Source organism: Macrobrachium rosenbergii, chromosome 14, assembly GCF_040412425.1.
Source record: "Macrobrachium rosenbergii isolate ZJJX-2024 chromosome 14, ASM4041242v1, whole genome shotgun sequence".
NCBI lineage: Eukaryota > Metazoa > Arthropoda > Malacostraca > Decapoda > Palaemonidae > Macrobrachium > Macrobrachium rosenbergii.
The window spans coordinates 55,089,985-55,110,091 of record NC_089754.1 but is presented as its reverse complement, the minus strand read 5'-3'; the positions used below and the strand labels follow the sequence as shown (position 1 = coordinate 55,110,091).

The 20,107-nt window shown below is 37.8% G+C and overlaps 1 protein-coding gene across 5 annotated transcripts in view; it reads right to left on the bottom strand.

Annotated features, from left to right (window-relative positions):
- Positions 1 to 20,107, bottom strand: part of LOC136846171 (hornerin-like) — a 56,038-nt gene that overhangs the window by 14,907 nt on the left and 21,024 nt on the right. Inside the window, exons 1-9 of one of the 5 annotated variants that reach the window (XM_067116979.1) lie at positions 18,214 to 18,505; positions 14,517 to 14,558; positions 13,207 to 14,308; positions 11,865 to 11,936; positions 8,690 to 9,972; positions 2,564 to 2,621; positions 1,833 to 1,901; positions 297 to 398; positions 54 to 167 (exon numbers count right to left, since the gene is read on the bottom strand). In XM_067116979.1, coding sequence (XP_066973080.1) covers positions 54 to 167; positions 297 to 398; positions 1,833 to 1,901; positions 2,564 to 2,621; positions 8,690 to 9,972; positions 11,865 to 11,936; positions 13,207 to 14,308; positions 14,517 to 14,557 — 2,841 coding nt within the window. In that variant the 5' untranslated portion in view covers position 14,558; positions 18,214 to 18,505. Of the gene's footprint in view, positions 1 to 53; positions 168 to 296; positions 399 to 1,832; positions 1,902 to 2,563; positions 2,622 to 8,689; positions 9,973 to 11,864; positions 11,937 to 13,206; positions 14,309 to 14,516; positions 14,559 to 17,999; positions 18,506 to 20,107 lie in introns of those variants that run through there. The other 4 variants (XM_067116980.1, XM_067116981.1, XM_067116982.1 and 1 more) reach the window with 4 other exon arrangements.

Genomic DNA, 20,107 nt, shown 5'->3' with positions numbered 1-20,107 from the left:
CAAACACAGTAAAATTCCCTAAGAATAGCAAACAGAAGCAAAATACTTCTTACCCTATTAGCTGCGATGCCCATGTGATGGGATTTACCCCACTTGGGTACATCACATGTTGGGCAGTAGCCGTCTGTGGGCACATTAGCAACAGAGAGATCCCTTCTCAGTTCCATCTGAAAATGAGTGATAATCCTTGAAACGGAATCATGTTAAATACGCTTAGTATGAAATAGTTCACTATTCCTCCACTTTTATTTATGCTGAAGGGATTGCCACCGGTGATGAAGTAAACTTTAACTTACCTTGACATCAGACTTGAGAACATGGTAGGTTGCATTGGACTTAGCATAGAAAGACCGTGTCATGGCAACATGTTTCTTCCCTATTTGATGCATCAAGTAACTCTGAAAGTACCACGTAAACATGAGGAGACATGGAAACACAATGAATACTCTGACAATGTTAACAATCTTCACTAGCACCTTTAAATATTTAAAATCATGCTCTAATATATGAAATGCAGACTGCTTGAATCCCAGAAAATTAACCTCAATATGGTGTCATGAAACACAAAATAATTCAAAGACAATTCTAATTCTATCTTGCAACAATATCATGTGCTCCCTGTTAAAAACCTTATCTATCTCACAGGAAAAAGGTGAACAGTTTCAAAGGTTCCATGAATGTCTACACTGCCTCTGTCTTAGCATGACAAGATTATCCAGCAAAACCTCAGAGAAACGGTTTTCAGATAGCAAGCACACCAAATGCTACACCATACAAGACATCAACAACTTCTACTGGGAAATCGGGTGAAATATGCTGCCTCGTGTAACAAACAGAACGCTTTTGCACTCTATGCCTCTACTCTACTGACAGAGGATTTTTAAATTATTTCTTCATTTTCAGAATTTGTCTTTGCCTGCTATGAAGGACAAGAAATCATCTCTCCCTCACATCTTAATTTACAAGAGCATTGGTTTTAGTTTAGATCGCATTTCAAGACTTGTTTCGTCACTTTAGTCACGGTGTTCCATGACCTTCAATGAATCCTCATGAGGGATTCTGCCCTGGTCTTGAGAATTTGACTGATGTCTTAAGAGCCTCTTCATGGGAATGACTTATCAAATCATCCCAGTCAGCGCCATGCCAAGTTTGATGCAGTTACCCATTCAAAGAAATGGATGTCTAAATGGTCTGTTCTTTGCCCTAACTGCATGGCTAAGACACAAAATAGAAGAAAGTGAAATTTCACTTCCCTTTCTTTGCCATCCTGCATTACATGAAATATAACTGTCACCCTTTGAGCAGAGGTTTCCAAGGACTGCACAATTTTCTCTTTTAAATTAAAGGTTTTGAGGTAATTCACATGAGGCAGAGACAAAGGATTGGTCATTATGCTGCTACACAACGTCCTACAGACTGAACGTGTACACGTATGATCGGAACCCAAAACACTTCTCCACCTATGCTGGGAGAGAGGTAGCCAGGTAGTGGCTGATGATTCATAAGGTAGACCTATGGGTCCCCTAAAATTCGCCGTCGCTAGCTCATGGTGTGTGTTGGCACACGTAATTATAGTAGCTACTAATTTCAAATCTTTGCCTTACCCTATAACTGTTATTTCAATCAAAATTAATAAAATCGCTGCATAACAGCAAATTAAAAGTTACCTTGTGTTTTATTTCTCAAACTGTTGCCTGAAATACTTGTACTGTCTTACACTGAAATATACTGTATGTATTGGTACTGAACACACCAACTTAAAATAAAATCCTACTTATATTCATTAATATACATATTACAGAAAGAGTAAAACAAAAAAATTTAATACTCACATCAACACTGCTGAATTTGGACTGATCACACATGTGGCAATACAATGCCTCAAGAGGTAGACTACCATACTGTAACAAAAGAAATTTTGTTTAGTAACAAAAAAGTTTTTTTTGAAACAGGACAAGCTTCCTGGAGGAATGTGCAAATTTTTTATTTCTGTTCACAGCAAACACAATTTCATGAAAACAATAACCTCTATTCTAACAGAACTGGAAAACTTATAATTACAATTACAGACATTATACCCTCAGACACTATTAATTACCTCTAATTTCTAAAAGCAAAATCCTCTTATCGCAAGTCAAGTCATTTACACTAAAATCTTGTTTAAAGGTTATTCCTTCAAATGTAAATAAGCATATGAAGAGAGTGGAAGATTACAATTCTATTTGACCTCAACACACACTTCAATAAAATATGAGGGGTTAACCTTCAATATTAAGGTAACAAAAGTAGACTTCCATTAATCTGACATCAACGAGACCTGATACCGACGTCTAAACTGTAGTAGCCTAACTTATGTTAAAGTGAACATATTGCAAGGCACTAAATCCTGGCTGAAGCTGATAAAAAAAAAATATGTAAATTTATGTAAAATATAATTTGGATGTTTTAAAATTCAATATCACTAACTGATGCACATAAGACAACGCTGTGTGCAATTTTGATTATGCATCTAAATCCTGGCTAAGGTGATACAATAAAAGTCTGGAAATTTACACAAACTCACTTTTTTGCTGAGACGTTTCCTCTCATCAGGGGTCAACAGCTGCTTAACCAAATCCACGCTGTAAAATGAAATACTTTAGTGAGTTGAATGTCCCCAAAACAGGGTTAGTAACTGTAGAAATTAAAAAATTTAAGTACTTCATCAATGAAAAAGACCTTTGATTTTAATCTGGCTGATGCAACTTGTAGCAAAACTTTACCCTCCTATGATACAGTGGCACACTAGGAATTTCTTCACAGAATGAGTGCCCATCTTATGAAATCAAGTAGTTTAAAAATAATGACACTACAAGGAACATTGCAGTGGATATCACATGCATAGTGGTGTACAACAAACATACCTTCAACCATAATAGCAAACATAACCCATAAGAAAATTGTGAAACTCCTTTACCAGATGTAGACAGAACACCTTATAACCAATAATATTCACACAAGTTCAGGAATCCATCTGAAACCTCACCTATAAGAATGAATCCAAAAATAAAAGTTACAATACAAAACTAAGTTCCTCTCAATGCTGTTTCCTACAATACTTACAGTACAGTAGTGCAAAACTGCAAGGGCACGACAACAGGTGTGAAGCTTACCTAATGCATACACAACTAAAAGTATCATGGCTTTAGAGGCACTGAAATAAACACAATTACCAAAACTGGAAGCCTTTTATGTACACTGATAAATTACACAATGACACATGAAGAAACATTACTCCCTAATTTCCTGTCTCCAAATACTGAGTAACGCTTGGCAAATGAGTTTTAAAACCTGACTTCAAAGCCCTATTCAAGAAACTAATACATACCTAAATCATTAGAGTTCACCCAGTTATATCTTTCTGTTGTACTTCAGTTTTAATTATGCGATATACAGTATTACTACAAATTAAATGCTGTACACAGCAGTAAACTTGAAATAAATAACAATTAAGTGACATTTTCTACGCTTTCCTACACTATTACTGTACGGTCCATAATTAGGTCATGCAGGGTCAAACTTCAGCTTCTCCTTCCCCCGGCTTTATCTGGAAGGCCACTAAGCCATCTGTCCCATCGGATTTTGAAACCCTCTCCAAACTGCAAACCTGCGCATGAAATACTGCTGCTGCTACCGGCACTTTTCAATCAAATCACAGGGTCAGTGAATGGTGCATCAAACATAATTGATCCAAACTGAAAATTTATCAAGTGACAAAACATTTTTGTTTACTGTATTTGACAGCATATAAAAACACTTTTTTTTTTTCCATGGGCTTGTTCTCAATGTTTTCTCAATTACAACTATAAAATAAATCTACCGTACAAATATTTTGTGAACTTGAGATATAGGTCTGGTAGTAATGAACATTTAGAGAAAAGGACGTGACAAAACTCGCCCAAAAACACAGAACAGCAACCATTCAATGGTTTTATATCTGATTTTGTTGTCCAGTGTTGTAAACAATTGAAATACGATACTGTATGCTACAATTTATATTTCTACACAAAATAGACACGCTATTATCTCCTGCATCAAGTTTCCACTCTATTTTCAAATTTATTGTTCAACATTGAGCTTAAATCAGGAGTTAGACAGGATGGGTACAAGAAATGCATTTCATGACACCTTAATATGCTCATTATTCACTGTTAACTAAAACTTAGTAATGCAGTCAAAAATTCATTCTTACAGAAAAGCTAACATATCTCTGATACTGTACTGATGAACATGACAATCACTTTTAAATCAATATTTTTTAATTTATTCATATGACAGAGGTAAGATATCTGTAGGAGTTTGTTCAGACAAGAAGGCTAAGATGGTATCTTACATCTAGCAACTACTAATGTCCTAGATGTTATTTTACAGTTCAGTATAAAGTGAGTATAAAGAAAAAGCTTACAGCATAATGCTTGTGAATACACGAGCAGAGTCTATGCAGTTAAACGAGCAAAATGTATGTTCATCCAGACTCTATAAAGTTATGCTAGGTTGACCTAAGTTATAACTGGAATATTATACAATACTCAATATTTTTCTAATCCTCTGCTAATATCGGGATGGGTCTTATATGCCATCAAACACAGAATTTAAAGGACTGTAAAAACCAAAGGTGAAATTTTACACAGGATTTAACAATGAGAAACTTGAAAAATGGAAGAAAAACAATTTACGCTTCCAACATAAACAAAGCCACACAGAAATGAGAAAGTCAGACCGCTCCTCATTTTAAGCAAGTGAAAATGGACAAAAACCAAGGCAAATTCAATAACAGCCAAAAACCCTTGAAATCATGGAAAAAAAAAAAAAAAATCCTTTGACCTATTTTTGTCTAGTCTCAATATAATAATGACAAGAATTAACATCAGCTTGAATATCTAAGGCAATGAATTAAAAAACTAAAAATGGACTCAAACGACAGGGTAAATGTACTACAGTATACAGCAACTGTACTTTTTTCATGCCAAAGCTGCATGGGACTACATATGCCATAACTTTTTTCTTATTTATTCATCTAGAAAATGCTGCTGTTTATGCTACTGTGAAACCAAAGATTTCTGTAAGTATGTGAACATTTATTACTCCTCCTGTGGACACAGGGTCAATAAATGATCTGTGCATGTGTGCGAGAGTGTACAAAAATAGTCACCAAAATTACAGAGATCTAAAGCACTGACAACATTCCTGGCTTGCTTCACACACACCTGTTTTCGGCATCATTAAAAATAAACGCACTTGTGCAATGCATGTTCACGATACCCTGACCACCTATATATAGAAACGATTACTTCATAAGGAGCGTTTAAGGAATCGGCATGACTAAAACCTTGACAGTTCATAAAAGTTGCCTTTACTTTTCTAACTCCTTACAAGCACAGGAAATACCTATTATCTTCCAAATATACACACATACTTGCAGTGGAAGTGGCCTGTATCGTCTAAATGCAAAATCTCTAAACATTTATAACAAAATGCACTAGGCTCACTCATTAGAAGTATTTGCTTTAAGAACATGGAATCATTCGTTTTAGTTATAAAAATTCTTAAGCAGTTAGTCTTCGATCTATATCTAACCTTCAGAATCATTTTGCCACATGAATGAATCCTTTTACACAGAGATAAATTACTCTGTTCTAGTAAAACGGAATAACCAGACTATACAGAAGTACAGTACGTGAATTAAAATCTAAAACTTACTAAAAACAACATTTCATAAATGAAACAACCTGAAGGGGTTCCTGGTATACTCTTTCTGTACTTTACAGAGGCTATTTTTACTTCAATTAGCCACTGCTTCAACATGAAATGCAATTAATCCTGCAAATATTTCCACGGTCATTCCTTTATATGACTTCTTATAACTTGCTTATTCCCACAAAACCATAGAGATCTTACATTTTACAGCTTGCTGAATTATACTCTTAGTCTGTCTCTGTGCCAAGCATATGTCTAGTGCAGTATTGCCATAATCCTTACCACCAGAGAATAGTTAGTTATGTCTAAAGTAAGGTTTCCAACATATGTATATCTTTGTTAGGTAATTTTTTACTTTACAGTACTATCATATCCTTCGTTCACTTCTGTACAACCTAAGAAGTTTCTATTTCATATGCTTACGGTGTAGGTAGACTTCTAATTCTGCTACAGTCATTTTATTTGCAGCTACAAAGACCCACTGCACTATCACTTACACTCTTCCATGTTCCACTAAAGACAACCCAATGGTTCTTACAATTCAATAATACAGAACTTGGAAGAGTTTGACTAAGATTATCACCACCAAATATTTACACATGATATGCACATTATGTAGTCCCATGCAACTCTTGGAAAAATTCAAACTCACTCAACATGCTTTGGGTTTTACATAATACTAAAAGAGTTGTGATACAAATCTTAAAAGAGTCTGTGATGGTTCATGTAAACAAGTAACAATTACCAACAATGAGCAGAGTATGGGTAACTGAAACATGATTACCGATGATATTTACTGCATGCAAACACAACCTAGTTATCCGAAAGACTTAATGCAAAAAAATATTAATGGCTACTGGATATCTACCCAAAGTAATGAGTGTAACACTACCCAATCATACTAGCAACTGTTTAATCAAGATTGATGGGTACTCACGAAGATGTAACAATGTTCTAGAATACTTTTCAACCACCATTAAAGCCTTCCACAAGTATTCCCTACATGTTAACATATGCCACTACATACCACACCAGACTACCAATTATCCTCTTACAAAGTTTAAAATACACTACAGTGTGCCGAATACTGTGAGTAAACCTTTCACGAAGTAAATGAAAACCTTTTTTTTTATCCCTAGAGTTCAAATTCCTAGGCAACTTTACAACACGTTCTACCACTCGAAAATACGCGGGCAATACCCAAGAAAATGAGTTACTCCTACTTTTAAAGCTAGATAGCTGTGGTTACGATAGGAGATACATGAAGAAATGGCTATGAAAACAAGAGAACGAAACTATGCTTTTTTGCAGATTACACCAATATTCATACTCAGCAATATGCAAGAGGATATCTTCCTTTTCTCAAACCAATTTCTGTAACTCATGTACTACACAATTTCAGTACAGAAGTCGTCTACTGGATGCCAAGATATGAATCCCCACCTGACTTTCAAATCAATTTTGTTCGTTCAAGGTGGCTTTTAAAAGCAAGCATCAAGACTTAACGTATTTTCGCCATCATGATTGCAATTACGGACCAAATGCAGCACCATGCTGGTAACACAGCTTGTTCACCTGCTGTAGACGTTAGTGATTCACTCTACATAAGTAACAATTACTGATTGCTTTTCATTTACTTTCTCTACAGTACTTTACAGCTGAAAGTGTCCAGCTAAATGATTCTGTGATGAAGAAAACCAAGTCATCACAATCGTGAATTCTATTTTGTTAATAGGCAAAACTGTTATACAAATGAGTAAAAGGGTACGTTGTATTCACTTTCCCCCATATTCTAATTGAAATTTCACCCCTTAACATTACCAACACTAATGTTTAGTTACCAATTTACATGGCAATATCAATACATGTCCAGTATTACATACAGTTATAAAAACAGAAAAAATATTATTAAGTTTACCTCAACCTGAGGAGTGTTTTTGTTAATCCTTTTAAAGGATTACTAAAGAATCCTTTCATGCAATTTAACTATTATTAAGTTTATATATATATGGTCTTTCTTCATTATATTTATCCATCTCTCATTTTTGAGGTACCTAGGACTGAAATGCAAAAATGTCAGCGAGTCTACGAAGGGCTGTCGAAACCTTTGGTGCTATTGCATTGTAAGTACAGCAAGGAAGTTGTGTGATGTATTTAGCTTCAATGATTGGCTGATCACTATTTTGTTTCAGGCTACGGTTCCTTTCACTGCCAAACTCTACATCCTTCGACTGAACAAAAAATACACGGATTAAAGGAATAAAAAATTCTGAAAAAGGTAAGTAAAACAGCACTTTTCTAATGTCATACTACCACTGATTCAAAGAGTAGAACTTCAAATAGCAGTGCAGTACAATGGTGAAAAATGCTGCAGGCATTAACCCATTACGAACAGGAATTAAAGCATGATTCTATTTGCCTGAGGAGTACCTTTCACTATGGCAAATTCTTGTACAGTATAGAATGTTCAATTTTAAAATGTTATTTTACATGTACAGATTATTTAAAACAGCTGCAAAATGTCATGCAAGGAAAAGAAAAGACTGACTGTTTCACCTGAATGTGGTTGTATGCGCAGTCATCACTTTCAAATGTATACTTCAATGTTTGATCAATTTGATTGCAATAATCATTTTGCCCTTGCAAAAGATTTCACTGCAAAATTTGGTATAACTTAAGAGTTTAAAGGTACTTCTTGAAGCTATGTTGGTCTTTTGGTTCAGTAACCCATAAAATATTTCAAGCTTTGGGCAAACTGCAATTATAAATGCAGCGTCAGACTGACCCCTACGGCCTTCCCTTATCATCTTCAAACAATGTGTGACAGCTTTCGCTTCATTCGTGCGAAAGAATACAAGATCGACAGCCCTCGTGACCACTGTTTCAAAAGCCGGAAAAATAAAAGGATAGAAATCAATAATAAATGTACTGTTGTTATCAAGGCTAAGCTTACCTTGGAGCAGCGCCCAGTAAGGCTGGTTTCTTGGCGCCAAGTCTTTCTCTAACGGACAGCCTTGGCGGCTGGTAGCCGCCTTGCTGCATGAACTGTTGCACTTGTTCATCCCCATATTGCCATGCAAAATCGTCATACTGCCATGGTTGGGATTCATCATAATTTTGAGGCCAAAATTCCTCACCACCTTCAAATTGTTCACAAGGACCCCATTCAGAGTCATCATACCATCCACTTTCTTGATACTCAAGAGACTGATCTTGAGGGAACTGTTCCCCTTGGAAGTCATCTTCAAAAGATTGCATCAGAGACTGGGGTTCATCATAACCCATGCCCTCCGGCTCAAATGCATTCATCGGGCGCCTGTTGCGCATTCCACGACCACGGCCTAATGTACCAACACCGCGGGCTACACGGCCGCCACGAGTTCCCCGACTTCGCATTGCACCGCGGGAGGATGCTGGCTCCCACTGATAGTCGTCCTCATCTTGCCCATGCCCCGGGTATGGCCCCAAGAGAGATTTTGGTTTAGGTCTATCAGAGCCAGGGAATGACCCCAGGAGAGGTTTAGGCTTTGGTTTATCATGACCAGGGTAAGGCCCTAACAAAGGTTTCGCCTTGGGTTTACTTTTCTCAGGGCCTGGGTATGGACCTAACAGAGACTTGGGTTTGGGTTTCTCAAATTCTGGGTACGGACCCAACAAGGGCTTACGGCGTTTTTCAGGAGGACTATCAAAGGAGCGGGATCCTCCCCACCGTTGGCCATTGTCATCGTAGTTTTCATTAAAGGACTCAGGAGTTTCCCACCTTTGTTCTTGATTCCCACCACGATATTCACTGTGGGACTGGGACCCCCATCGACTCGAATTTTGTTCTCTGCCCTGGCGCTCATTGTGCGCTTGGGGCCCCCACTGATTTTGACTACGGTCTCCACGCCAGCTGCCACCTTCACGTTCAAATTCAAAGTTATCGTTACTTCTATTCTGAGGTTCTGCTCCCCATTTTTCCTGATTACTGAAACCTCTCCCAAAATGTTCACCACCATGTGACTTTGACCCCCACTTGCCCTCGTCACGGTCTTCACTGTGCCGTGCGTTACGTGACGAACCCCATCTATTTTCCTCTTGTTCTCTATTTTGGTGCTTAGGCTGTTGACCCCAGCGATTTCCATCGCTCTCTTTAGAGAACCTCTCGTTAAAGGACGAAGGGCCCCAATGGCTTTCGCCCAGGCCTCTATTACTGTGGGCCTGAGGGCCCTGTTGGTAGTCATCTTCCTCTCCTCCCTGTAGACAATATTTAATAAAATGTTGATAAATTTCAATCATGAGCCTATCATTATACCTTCAGTGTTAATTCCTAACCATGTCATCAAACAGTAATCTGAAAATGAGACACTCATTATCCTGTACTATTCCTTTAGGAATATTAGGTTTACATTTCAAGTAAGGCATTTTCATGAACAGACTTTCAATCAGTAAACAGTAGGACAGTGCTACTACTCCAACTCAACAGTTTAATTTATTCATGAATACATTTTTAATCATTTAACAGTAGTCCAATACTACAAATTTGTTCAACAGTAAAATTTCTGGCAAATCTAAGTGTTACCTATTGCTATCATCAAACAATGCAAGTTATAATGGGGATGGAGTCAGTACTGCAAGTGTCAACCTTTTCGGTATACAATCAAGTCTTACAGAACCTATTCATCAATAGGCCATTATTAAGAACAAATATTTGAAAAAGAGATATCAGATATCTCATATACAATAACAGCTCAGGATGACTACGCATCTCGAGAACATATTTCAATGTAAACACAATACTTACTTGTGTCTGACTGGGAGGACAGTGACATTGAGTGATGAATAGATTTCATTCAAAAAAGTTCTCAACTGAAAGTTTCTCATGGGTAAAGCAATCTCAATTTAAAGAGACATGGGAACATTCAAAAGAAATAACTGAAATCTGAAACTTTACTAACAATTGTTGTAAGTAATTTCCAGTAACACTGAAGTGCAGCTATCCACAATATTAGGGCCCTTAAAAAGATGGATTAAGGGTTACAATAGCTATCATTATGCATTTATATGTATGGCTGAGAACCAAAATTACAATGAACAGCACAGCCTTAACTGGAGTAATTGCAAGCAGTTATTGCACATTGAAATGTGTGGGCTACTTCAATTAATGTTCACATTTAGCACTGCTACAGAATGGATTCTTCATTTATCAATTCAAAATTGCATTAGTTACACAGGTGAGTGCAATATAATGTACACAATTTTTTTTTTCTGGCCAATGTGTACAGTGTTGATATAAACTTTATACTGTACACAGCTGGTACTCTTTACTATATGTGGCAAATAGGTGTACAATTCAATGATATGCTTGTAAAACATTCTTGTGATACCTAGCACAGACAATCTTGTGACTGAAAAGAAAATTAGGTTATAACACATCTGCAAAAAATGTTACATTGTTACCGACAGCATTCAGGTCAGAGTAGGTGGTCAATAATATTCTTGAAAGACTCAAAGTAGAGTTACCAGTGGTATTTTCCCTAAGACCAGCATTTTCCCAGTCTTTGGTGTGAGAGCAAAATTTTTTAGAGAACATCAATCAGAAGGATATGAGAATGCAATTGACCAGGCAGTCAGTCTGTTATTGAATTATACAATTCTTTTAAGTAAACCAGAAACAAGTTTTTTTTAGATAGAATTTCAGTAATTTTACCACACTAACATTTATGGCAGATTCGAGTCATATTGCTTACCAACACCTGGAAACACAAGTGATGTACCTACGTTGTGCAAAACTCCTACGGATGAAAAAGAAGACTGTTCCCAAGAAGTGTGAACATCCATATATTCCAGACCACAGGCAAAACTTTGTCACTAATTTAAGAATCTCCTAAGATTGCCTTTCTCTACTAATGATAAACCTAAAACCTTCAAGATCAATTAAAAGCTGTGTACTGTACTGCTATGAGACAATGGATCCAAACTAACCATGATTTCTCAGCACCATCTGCATTAAGAACTTTAAGTCTCATCATCTCTTAATTTCAACTCTATACCAGTTTGGATTCTCGTACTTGAACAGTCAAGAACTGCTACCTTATCCCAAGCAAAAACACACAATTGGTACAAGAAATGAAAATGCCAACACTCACATAATCCACACGTCTGCGTTTATTTGGGGGAAATTCTTGTACAAGATTTTCAGCATTATACCCCTTAGGGCCCTGTGAAATATACCAAACACAGATTAAAACTATTATCTGAAGACAAAGAATATAAACTCTGTCACAGGAAACTCTTTACAAAAAGCAAGAGCAAGAAAATACTACTAGATTCATTAAATTTTTTCAAACATTTTTAAATCACACATAGATAAATATCACTGACTAATTGATCAGAATATCATATTCTTAATTTTGTTAAATCTATAAATATATATGCAAAGTAATCATTCAAATATTTACAGTACTTTACCTTCTACTGAAAAGAAAAACTTGTAAGGTTCATCTGACTATATATCACTTATTATGAATTACTTTTACAATCAGATCACAGTTTTGAAGACTATTATCCATCTTGACAAGATAAATTTCCACTCGAAACACAACACTGCTGACAATAACAACTTCTTGCACTGTACACCTGCAAAATTTTCCATCCTAACCACAACCTTACCATTAAAGAGCAACGCAAACGTCAAATTCCAATAACACTATTGACTAAAAGTGATGTTCCCCAATAATAAAAGTTCAACATATACAAGCAATATTCTTTAGCAATCAAACTCCAACAACTACTCAACATATTACTGTCTTCTCTTATCCCTGCAAACTTACACCCAACAACTGTTTAAATGCCGTAACATATTATGGGAGGGAGACTATACATGGGTTAATACACATTAAACAGTTTCCCCCTACAGGTTTCCAGATAGTTTCATGGATATATGGCTGTGTGATCTGATAGCTATTAGGCCATGACGTAAAACCTGTTCCTGATGTCAAGCACTTTATAACCAGCTACCTTTTTACGTAAGTTACCCACGACACCAACATATATTCAATATACTTCACTTACGGGACTTAAAATACAAAAATCTTCACTATCGGCGACTGGTAAACAAATTCTCCTAAGACTAGTGATTACATACATCAAACCACAACTAGTGTCATTGAATAAATTTAACATACAGTATAAGCATAAAGTTAAGTCTTACATTTTCTTGGACTTTTACAACGGAAAAAATCAGACGGTTTGACTTCATCTAATCTACAAAAATTGAAACATCAATAACAACCCTTTCCATAGGAAAAATCCTTTAACATGAGTCTGGTTCAAATCTAATCAGTAATGGCAGAATTTCTTAACATCAACCTATAAAATAGATTAACAGGTCTACATCTATAAATCCATTTATCAGTATTATGACAGTAAAAATTTTCTGAACTTGTAATGTTAAAGGAAAAAAAAATTGCAGGAATTTATATTACTCACCAAGACTGCTTTCAAGATGTCCATTGCTTTTTCTGTGATACTTGCTTCTTCTCTAGGTTCTCGGTCAAAGCCTCTTCCTGACATACCCCCTCTGTCTGAACCCATGTATGACCCCATTCTGTTGCCTCCTCCAGAATCCATGTTCAGGTCTTCTGAATAACCTGAACCACGAGATCCAAATCCTCTAGATGGACCAGAATCTCGGTTAGACGACATGTCCCGACCTCTTGAGCCACCGCTCCCTCGCCCTCTTGAAAGGCCAGATTTCCATCCGTCCGATCGTCCCGTATCCCGATCATCTGAAGTGTCTCTGTCGCGTCCTCTTGAATCACGTCCTCGGGACGAATCTCGTCCCCGGGACAATCCACGTCCTCTGGAAGACCTAGGTTCCCAGTCATCTGACTGCCTAGAGTCCCGCTCCCTCGATGAGCCGGAGCGACCGTGAGACGATCCCATTTCCCATCTACTAGAGCCCAAATCCCCCATTCCCGATGACATATCCCGACCACTAGAAGGCTGTGTGCTGTAGCCCCTGTTAGATGCTGCTTGCCAGCCTCCAGAAGAATTATTGTTGTTGAAGTTTCCTGACATGTCATTACTCCTCATGTTCCAGTCACCTCCAGAAGACCCCATGCCCATATTTCCACTCCCCGCTCCAGAAGGATTCGACCAATCTCCTGTTAAACCCATCTTCTGGGCTGCACTCAAGAGGGACATAGGCTGGTTATCTCCACTGGGTCCAGAAGTGGAGCCCCAATCCCCCGAGCCAGTTGTATAGCCCCGATTGGGTCCACCACCACTACTGCTACCTCGATTCTGTCCACCGCGACTATAACCACCACTCCCACCTCCCATCATACTGCTGGTATTGCTCCCACCTCGTCCATAGCTACCAGGTCCCCCACCTCCTCCTCCTCCTCTACCACGAGATGACCCTGAGCCGCGACTGGAGCCTCTACCTCTTGAGGGGCTACTATAATCACGACCACCCGATCTCATTCCACCATCATTACCCCTGTTTCCCCTCCCTGGAGGACTTTCATCAAATCCACCAGATCGCCAAGAGCTCTTTGAGAAGCCATCATAATTATCATTGCCATACCTGAAATACAAAGCACAAACTGAGGATATACATCTGTATAAAATATACAAATTTCAAAGGCTCAAGTGTCAGTGCAGTTTAAAAATTAAATGAACCAAAAACTCTATGCTCACCATTAAATATATGCAAAACTGCCTACTGATCATATTCAATCAACTACAATGAACATTTTATACTTAAATCTAAAGTAATATTCAACAGGCCTTACTGAGAGCTCTTGCTGCTTCCGAAGTTTTGTGATGAAAACATTCTGAAAATAAGAGAACATTTTGAAATATAATACTTAAAACAACTATGAAAAAAACATTTACTTCAAAGAAATGCCTTAACTATGCCCCTATTTTTATGTTTTTGTCAAATTGAGGGCTCTCTACTGACTACAGCCCTCCAATGTACTGTCCTAAACACCCTATAAACTACCAGTAATGATGCTGACAACATAGTTGACTGGCAACCTGGAGTACACTGACTCTTAATAAAATTTAGCACCAGTAGTAGAAGGAAAAGTTAAAATAAGAACTCCCCCCTACTTTATCTCCTGTAATTTCAAGTATCTTTTCTGCAAACTGCTGCCCCCAATTCTTCCCCTCTGCTTCCCAAGATTTGCTTGTTAACGAAAACAAATATGGTTGTGTTATCACTCATACACTACACTGCATTCTCAATGCCCGCAGGAGCTGCCAAATAATTTCTCAATGCTATTGGCAGCTAACACATCACTACCAAATTAAATAGTGATAATGTTTCAGCCCCATGACATTCGACTCACGTTACATGAAACCTCAATAATAGTTATTTAATTCTCAAGAACTACCCTGTAGTTAACATCAAATCAACGGGGTGAGTGTAGCCCAATAAGGATTGATGTCTAAATTGTACAACCTTCAGTTTGTACTAAGAGCGTAACTAGCCATTCTGTTTTGCAGACTGTTGCATCATCTATACAGTCATTGAATCGAGTCCATGGATCTGAATGCATATCTATTCAACACCTAAGGTGCACTGGTCTTATTGTAAATAGGTCATTTAACAAAAACTTACTGAAATTGACAAAACTCTCTAAAATGCACCACTAACAATAATTTCTCCATCAGAAATGGAAAAATGAGTCACATGGCAGTATTTCCATTGAAAATATGTTGCAACGTAAGTAAGTTTGACGTTTACCAGTACATATATAGAGGTTGGGATCACCATGTAAGCACATAGTCATTGTTCTCGTGGTATTCCATTAGTTCTTGGGCATCATTGGGAAGTTAACTGGCGCTCACAGAGCACTCCCTATTTAAGAGCACTCGCGCAAGCTCAGTGTTTTTCTGCCATATAATATTTACGTACCGAAAGAAACCCTTTTATGCTCAAGTCTCTGGATGTTATCGAACGTCAGTCATTTTCCATGACAGCCTGCTACTTGAACATTAGCTGCTGCTTCGTGTAAAAGGAGCTGAAGGACAACATAAAATGGGATTTCTTTTACGTATTTGCAAAATGAAGATGTAAATTGATTCTTATCGATCTGGTAGGTATCCTTGCCATTGCTTAATGCCTATCCTAAAAAAAAAAAAAAGTAAAACTTAAAACTACTACCATGCCAACTATCTGTTCAGGGTCCATGCAAAATGAGTACTGTGTTTAGTACTAGCCACTCGGGGATGAACGTAAAAATCTAAACAAAAGATGGTAAGTATCATAAACATAAACAAATGACAAAATAAACAAAACCACATAAAAGGCAATAAATATTCCGTTCAGTGGCTGGCGGGAACCAGGTCGTGGTAGTACCGGTAAGTCTTCAGTTTTACCTCCCAAAAAATAACTAATTAAGAGGTCAATATCAGGAGTGAAACCATAGGAAATGTAAACCAGAGACCTTGGGGTAAGGAAAATACCATACAAGATATTATAGGAAGAGTTAGGACCAAGAGTGCAAGGTTAGGTTAAGATTAATTTCTGCACTCAATGTTTACAATTATAGAGCTCTAAGTCAGGTTAGGCTGGATGATCCAGAGGGGGCAAAGTCCCCCCCCATCAGGTAAGGACCCTGCATCTTGAGTCAAGTCAGGTTAGGAAAGGAGAGGTTGGGATGCATCTCTCTATATTACTCTTTTTCTTATAACACCGGGTCAGGTGAGGGCAAGGCCTCGGTCTTTTAAGGACCAAACGACTTAGATTAGATTAAGGCGAGTTTAGTTTGGCCTTACGGCATCTCTGACCTTCGTACGTTCCGAGACTGATTTTGCGGTCGTTCCGAAGAAGAGCTCTGCACGGAGATTTCGTTTTAATGAAATTTATTGACTGAATATTATATGAAAGCGTGTTTATATAATGCATTACAGATGAGATAATCTGGGAAATAAACCTAGATAATTAGAAATTTACCATCTTTTGTTTGTATTTCTTACATGACGTAGGCAGGATGCCGTGTTTAGTACCAGCCCCTCGGGAACGAAAGGAAAAATACAAACAAACGACTGTAAATTTCTCAATATCTTGATATATATTCCTCAAATTACCTCAACTGTACTGCATTACATGCACCCTTCCCTAAATGGTTCAGTCAAGAAATTTCATCAATAAATTCCAGTCGAAGAAATTTCATAAATGAATTCCAGTCTGCGAACATACGAAGGTCAGGGATGCCTCAAGGCCAAGATAACCTTACCTTAACCTTAACCTAACCTATGTCATTTGGTCCTCAGCAGACCAGATCTTTGCCCTCGCTTTCCATAGCCTATTCACTCGGAAAACTCATCAACCAACATCCCTAAGCGGAGCTCTTCCTCAGAATTACCAATATTTCTTACAGGAAGGAAGGAAGGAATGTCGAATTTAGATCAAAGGCCAAGCACAGGGAACTATGAGGTTATTCAGCGCTGAAACGGAAATTGAGAGTAAAAGGTTTGAAAGGTGTAACAGGAGGAAAATCTCAAAGCAGTTGCACTTTGAAACAATCGTCAGAAGAGGGTGGACGGCAAGATGGAAGAAAGAGAATATGAACGGAGGCACAGTAAAAGGAATGAAAGGGGTTGCGGCTGGGGGCCAACGGAAAAACCTCACGTGATGCCTATAATGCAACATTGCTTACCGAAAATTTTTTATGTATTTTATGCATTTTAGAACAATTCTTCTTATACATTTCAATAACCTTTGGTTCATTCGCTCCTAAACTCATAGTCCATCGCTGGGGTCCCCAAATAGCCTCATCATTAGGCTATAGCCTAGCTAGGCTAGGCTATTAGCCCAATACCTACATAAAGCTATTAAAGGGATATTAACGCCACAATTTGGCCAATTTACGCCAAATTAACGCATAATTAACATTCCAAACGATACTACGGCGAAGCTAGACTAAACAAAAGCTAGGCCTAAGCCTACCTGCGTACGCCGTCTGCTTTGGGGCGTGGGATGTCCAAGCCTGAAAACAAGCACGCAATTGGGACTTTAACGTAAAATAACAAGTTAATAACGTATAATAACGTCTTAGGGAAATGCCCAGGACGTCCAGCAGACATAAGAAGCCTAAATAACGGCCCGACATATAGGTCTAGGTCCGGGACACCCGACTAAAGCCGTCGACGTCCTTTGGTAACAAAAATCGTTAAAAAATCATCCCAAAGAGTTCATCCGTCGCATTTAAAGGCGAAAATACCTAAAACCAACTCAAAATCCTTCAAACAAAGTCGAAACGAACCTGCGATCGAGTCTCTAGGGGGGGGGTTAGCGCTCCCCGAAAGCAAAGCCCAAAAACCACGCAGCCGTAAATATCGAAACGACCCTCCTCCGACTCCTTCTCGAATCAGGCCTCTTTTAAACCGGTTCCGGACGGATTTCTCCTCGCCATCCTAGCTCATCCTCCTCGGCAGGGGATGGGATTGGCGTCAAAGGGACGGGGATTGTGACAGTACCTTCAGTCCGGCGAGAAACGGCGTGACAACGCGGCCGGAGAGGGCAGGCTTCCGATGGCGTGCATAAATGCAATCTGCTTTAGATGGCCGTCTCGAGCCTCGCTGTGTTCCCCTGGACGTTTCGTACCGCCCTCGGAGTTTTTCTTTTATATTTATTATTGTTGTGTTGTTATTATTACAATAATTTGTCCGTTTTGAGGTTGATTGAGGGGTTGATTACAGTCGACCGGCGAGAAATAACGGTAGGTTCTTGATAGGCGACCAAAATCTTTGCTGAAAAAGTCAGATTTCCAAGGCGATGCCTTATGAGGGGCTGTTATGTAGTTATGTTATTATTATTAGATTATTATTTTATTATATTATTGTTGTTATTCGACGTGCGGAAGGAGGCAGAGATTATATTATATATATATATATATATATATATATATATATATATATATATATATATATATATATATATATATATATATATATATTATATATTTAGTTCTTTTGAAAAGAATACTGCTTCAAATTACAACAAAAGCATATATATATATATATATATATATATATATATATATATATATATATATATATATATATATATATATATATATATTTTTGAGAGGATAATGCTTCAAACTACAACAAAAGAAAGATAAGCAGCAGATTTTATATACTGATTAAATATCTATAGACGTTGCTTATTATCTGTATAACGACAGCGAAATCTATACAAAATTGAAACCTAAATCTGTGTTACTGACTTACTCGCTAATCAGAAGCCACTCACATATTACAAATATATATAAGAACAAGAAACGGCCCTGCAAGTTGCTGAGAGAGAGACTAGATCTGACGGACCTTACTATGAATAGCAACATTCTTCACCAAAAACAGGTCCTGTCATGGAAATGTGGATTCCGTGACAAGAATCCCTGTGAACACGGGACATGACGAAAGCTAAGAACCTGCTGTTCTTAATGAGCGAACATTGGCGTCTGCTCAGAAATCGGCTGTAGGCGGAACAAGACAGAATATTAAGTCATACGCAATGCCTTGATCATAGAAAGTTGGAATCACCATCGGCGGGTTATGTAACTAAGCCAAAACTCCGAGAATATTTGAAACTGGGATAATTCACAATCAAGTGTAGATTATTCTGTAGAAGAGACAAAGCTGCTAGAAACGGTGTTCCTTATTTCTACCATTATCGTCATCATCGCCTCTAAGGCCGTCCGACATATTTGTCACATGATCATGTAATTTAATCTGCATTCGTCACCATCCGGGGAATATTTAGACTTCGAAAAACTCATTATAAAGTGCAGCATAGCTTTTTTTTTATGAAGGTAGCATAGATATGGAGGGGTGGCGTGAATGGTTGTATATTTAGTGCCAGTTTAAGTCTTCAAGCCAAAATGAAAGAGCGATGTTAGTTGTGGATCCCGTCGTATGTAATGAATAGTGATGGGTGTCACGGCTCATTCTACACCAACATCAAGACGAAACGGATATATTTTGGTGATAGCCAACTAATTTTTCAAATGGCCGGAAGCTTTTTGTTTTATAAAAGCATAAAACAGAGATAATAACCAGTATGCATTTACCGTAGACTGGTTATTTTGTAAATGCAACTTTCCCAATGCAGTTCATTCAAACGAAGACGCAGTTTCCTTCAGACAAGATGGAAGAAGTTCCTCGGCATTGATACAACAAGGACAACGCTGAATCAGCCCCAGATGACGTAATATGCGCGGGCAATGTTACGTTGCTTTGTAACCAATAAACAAACGGTTTGGGATCAACATCTGCAACAAAGAACATTTAGTATAAAATCTAAGTTTACACCTGATTATTTGTTTTATATTATGGCAGTGATTTACCCACATAAATCTGTAAGCAATAC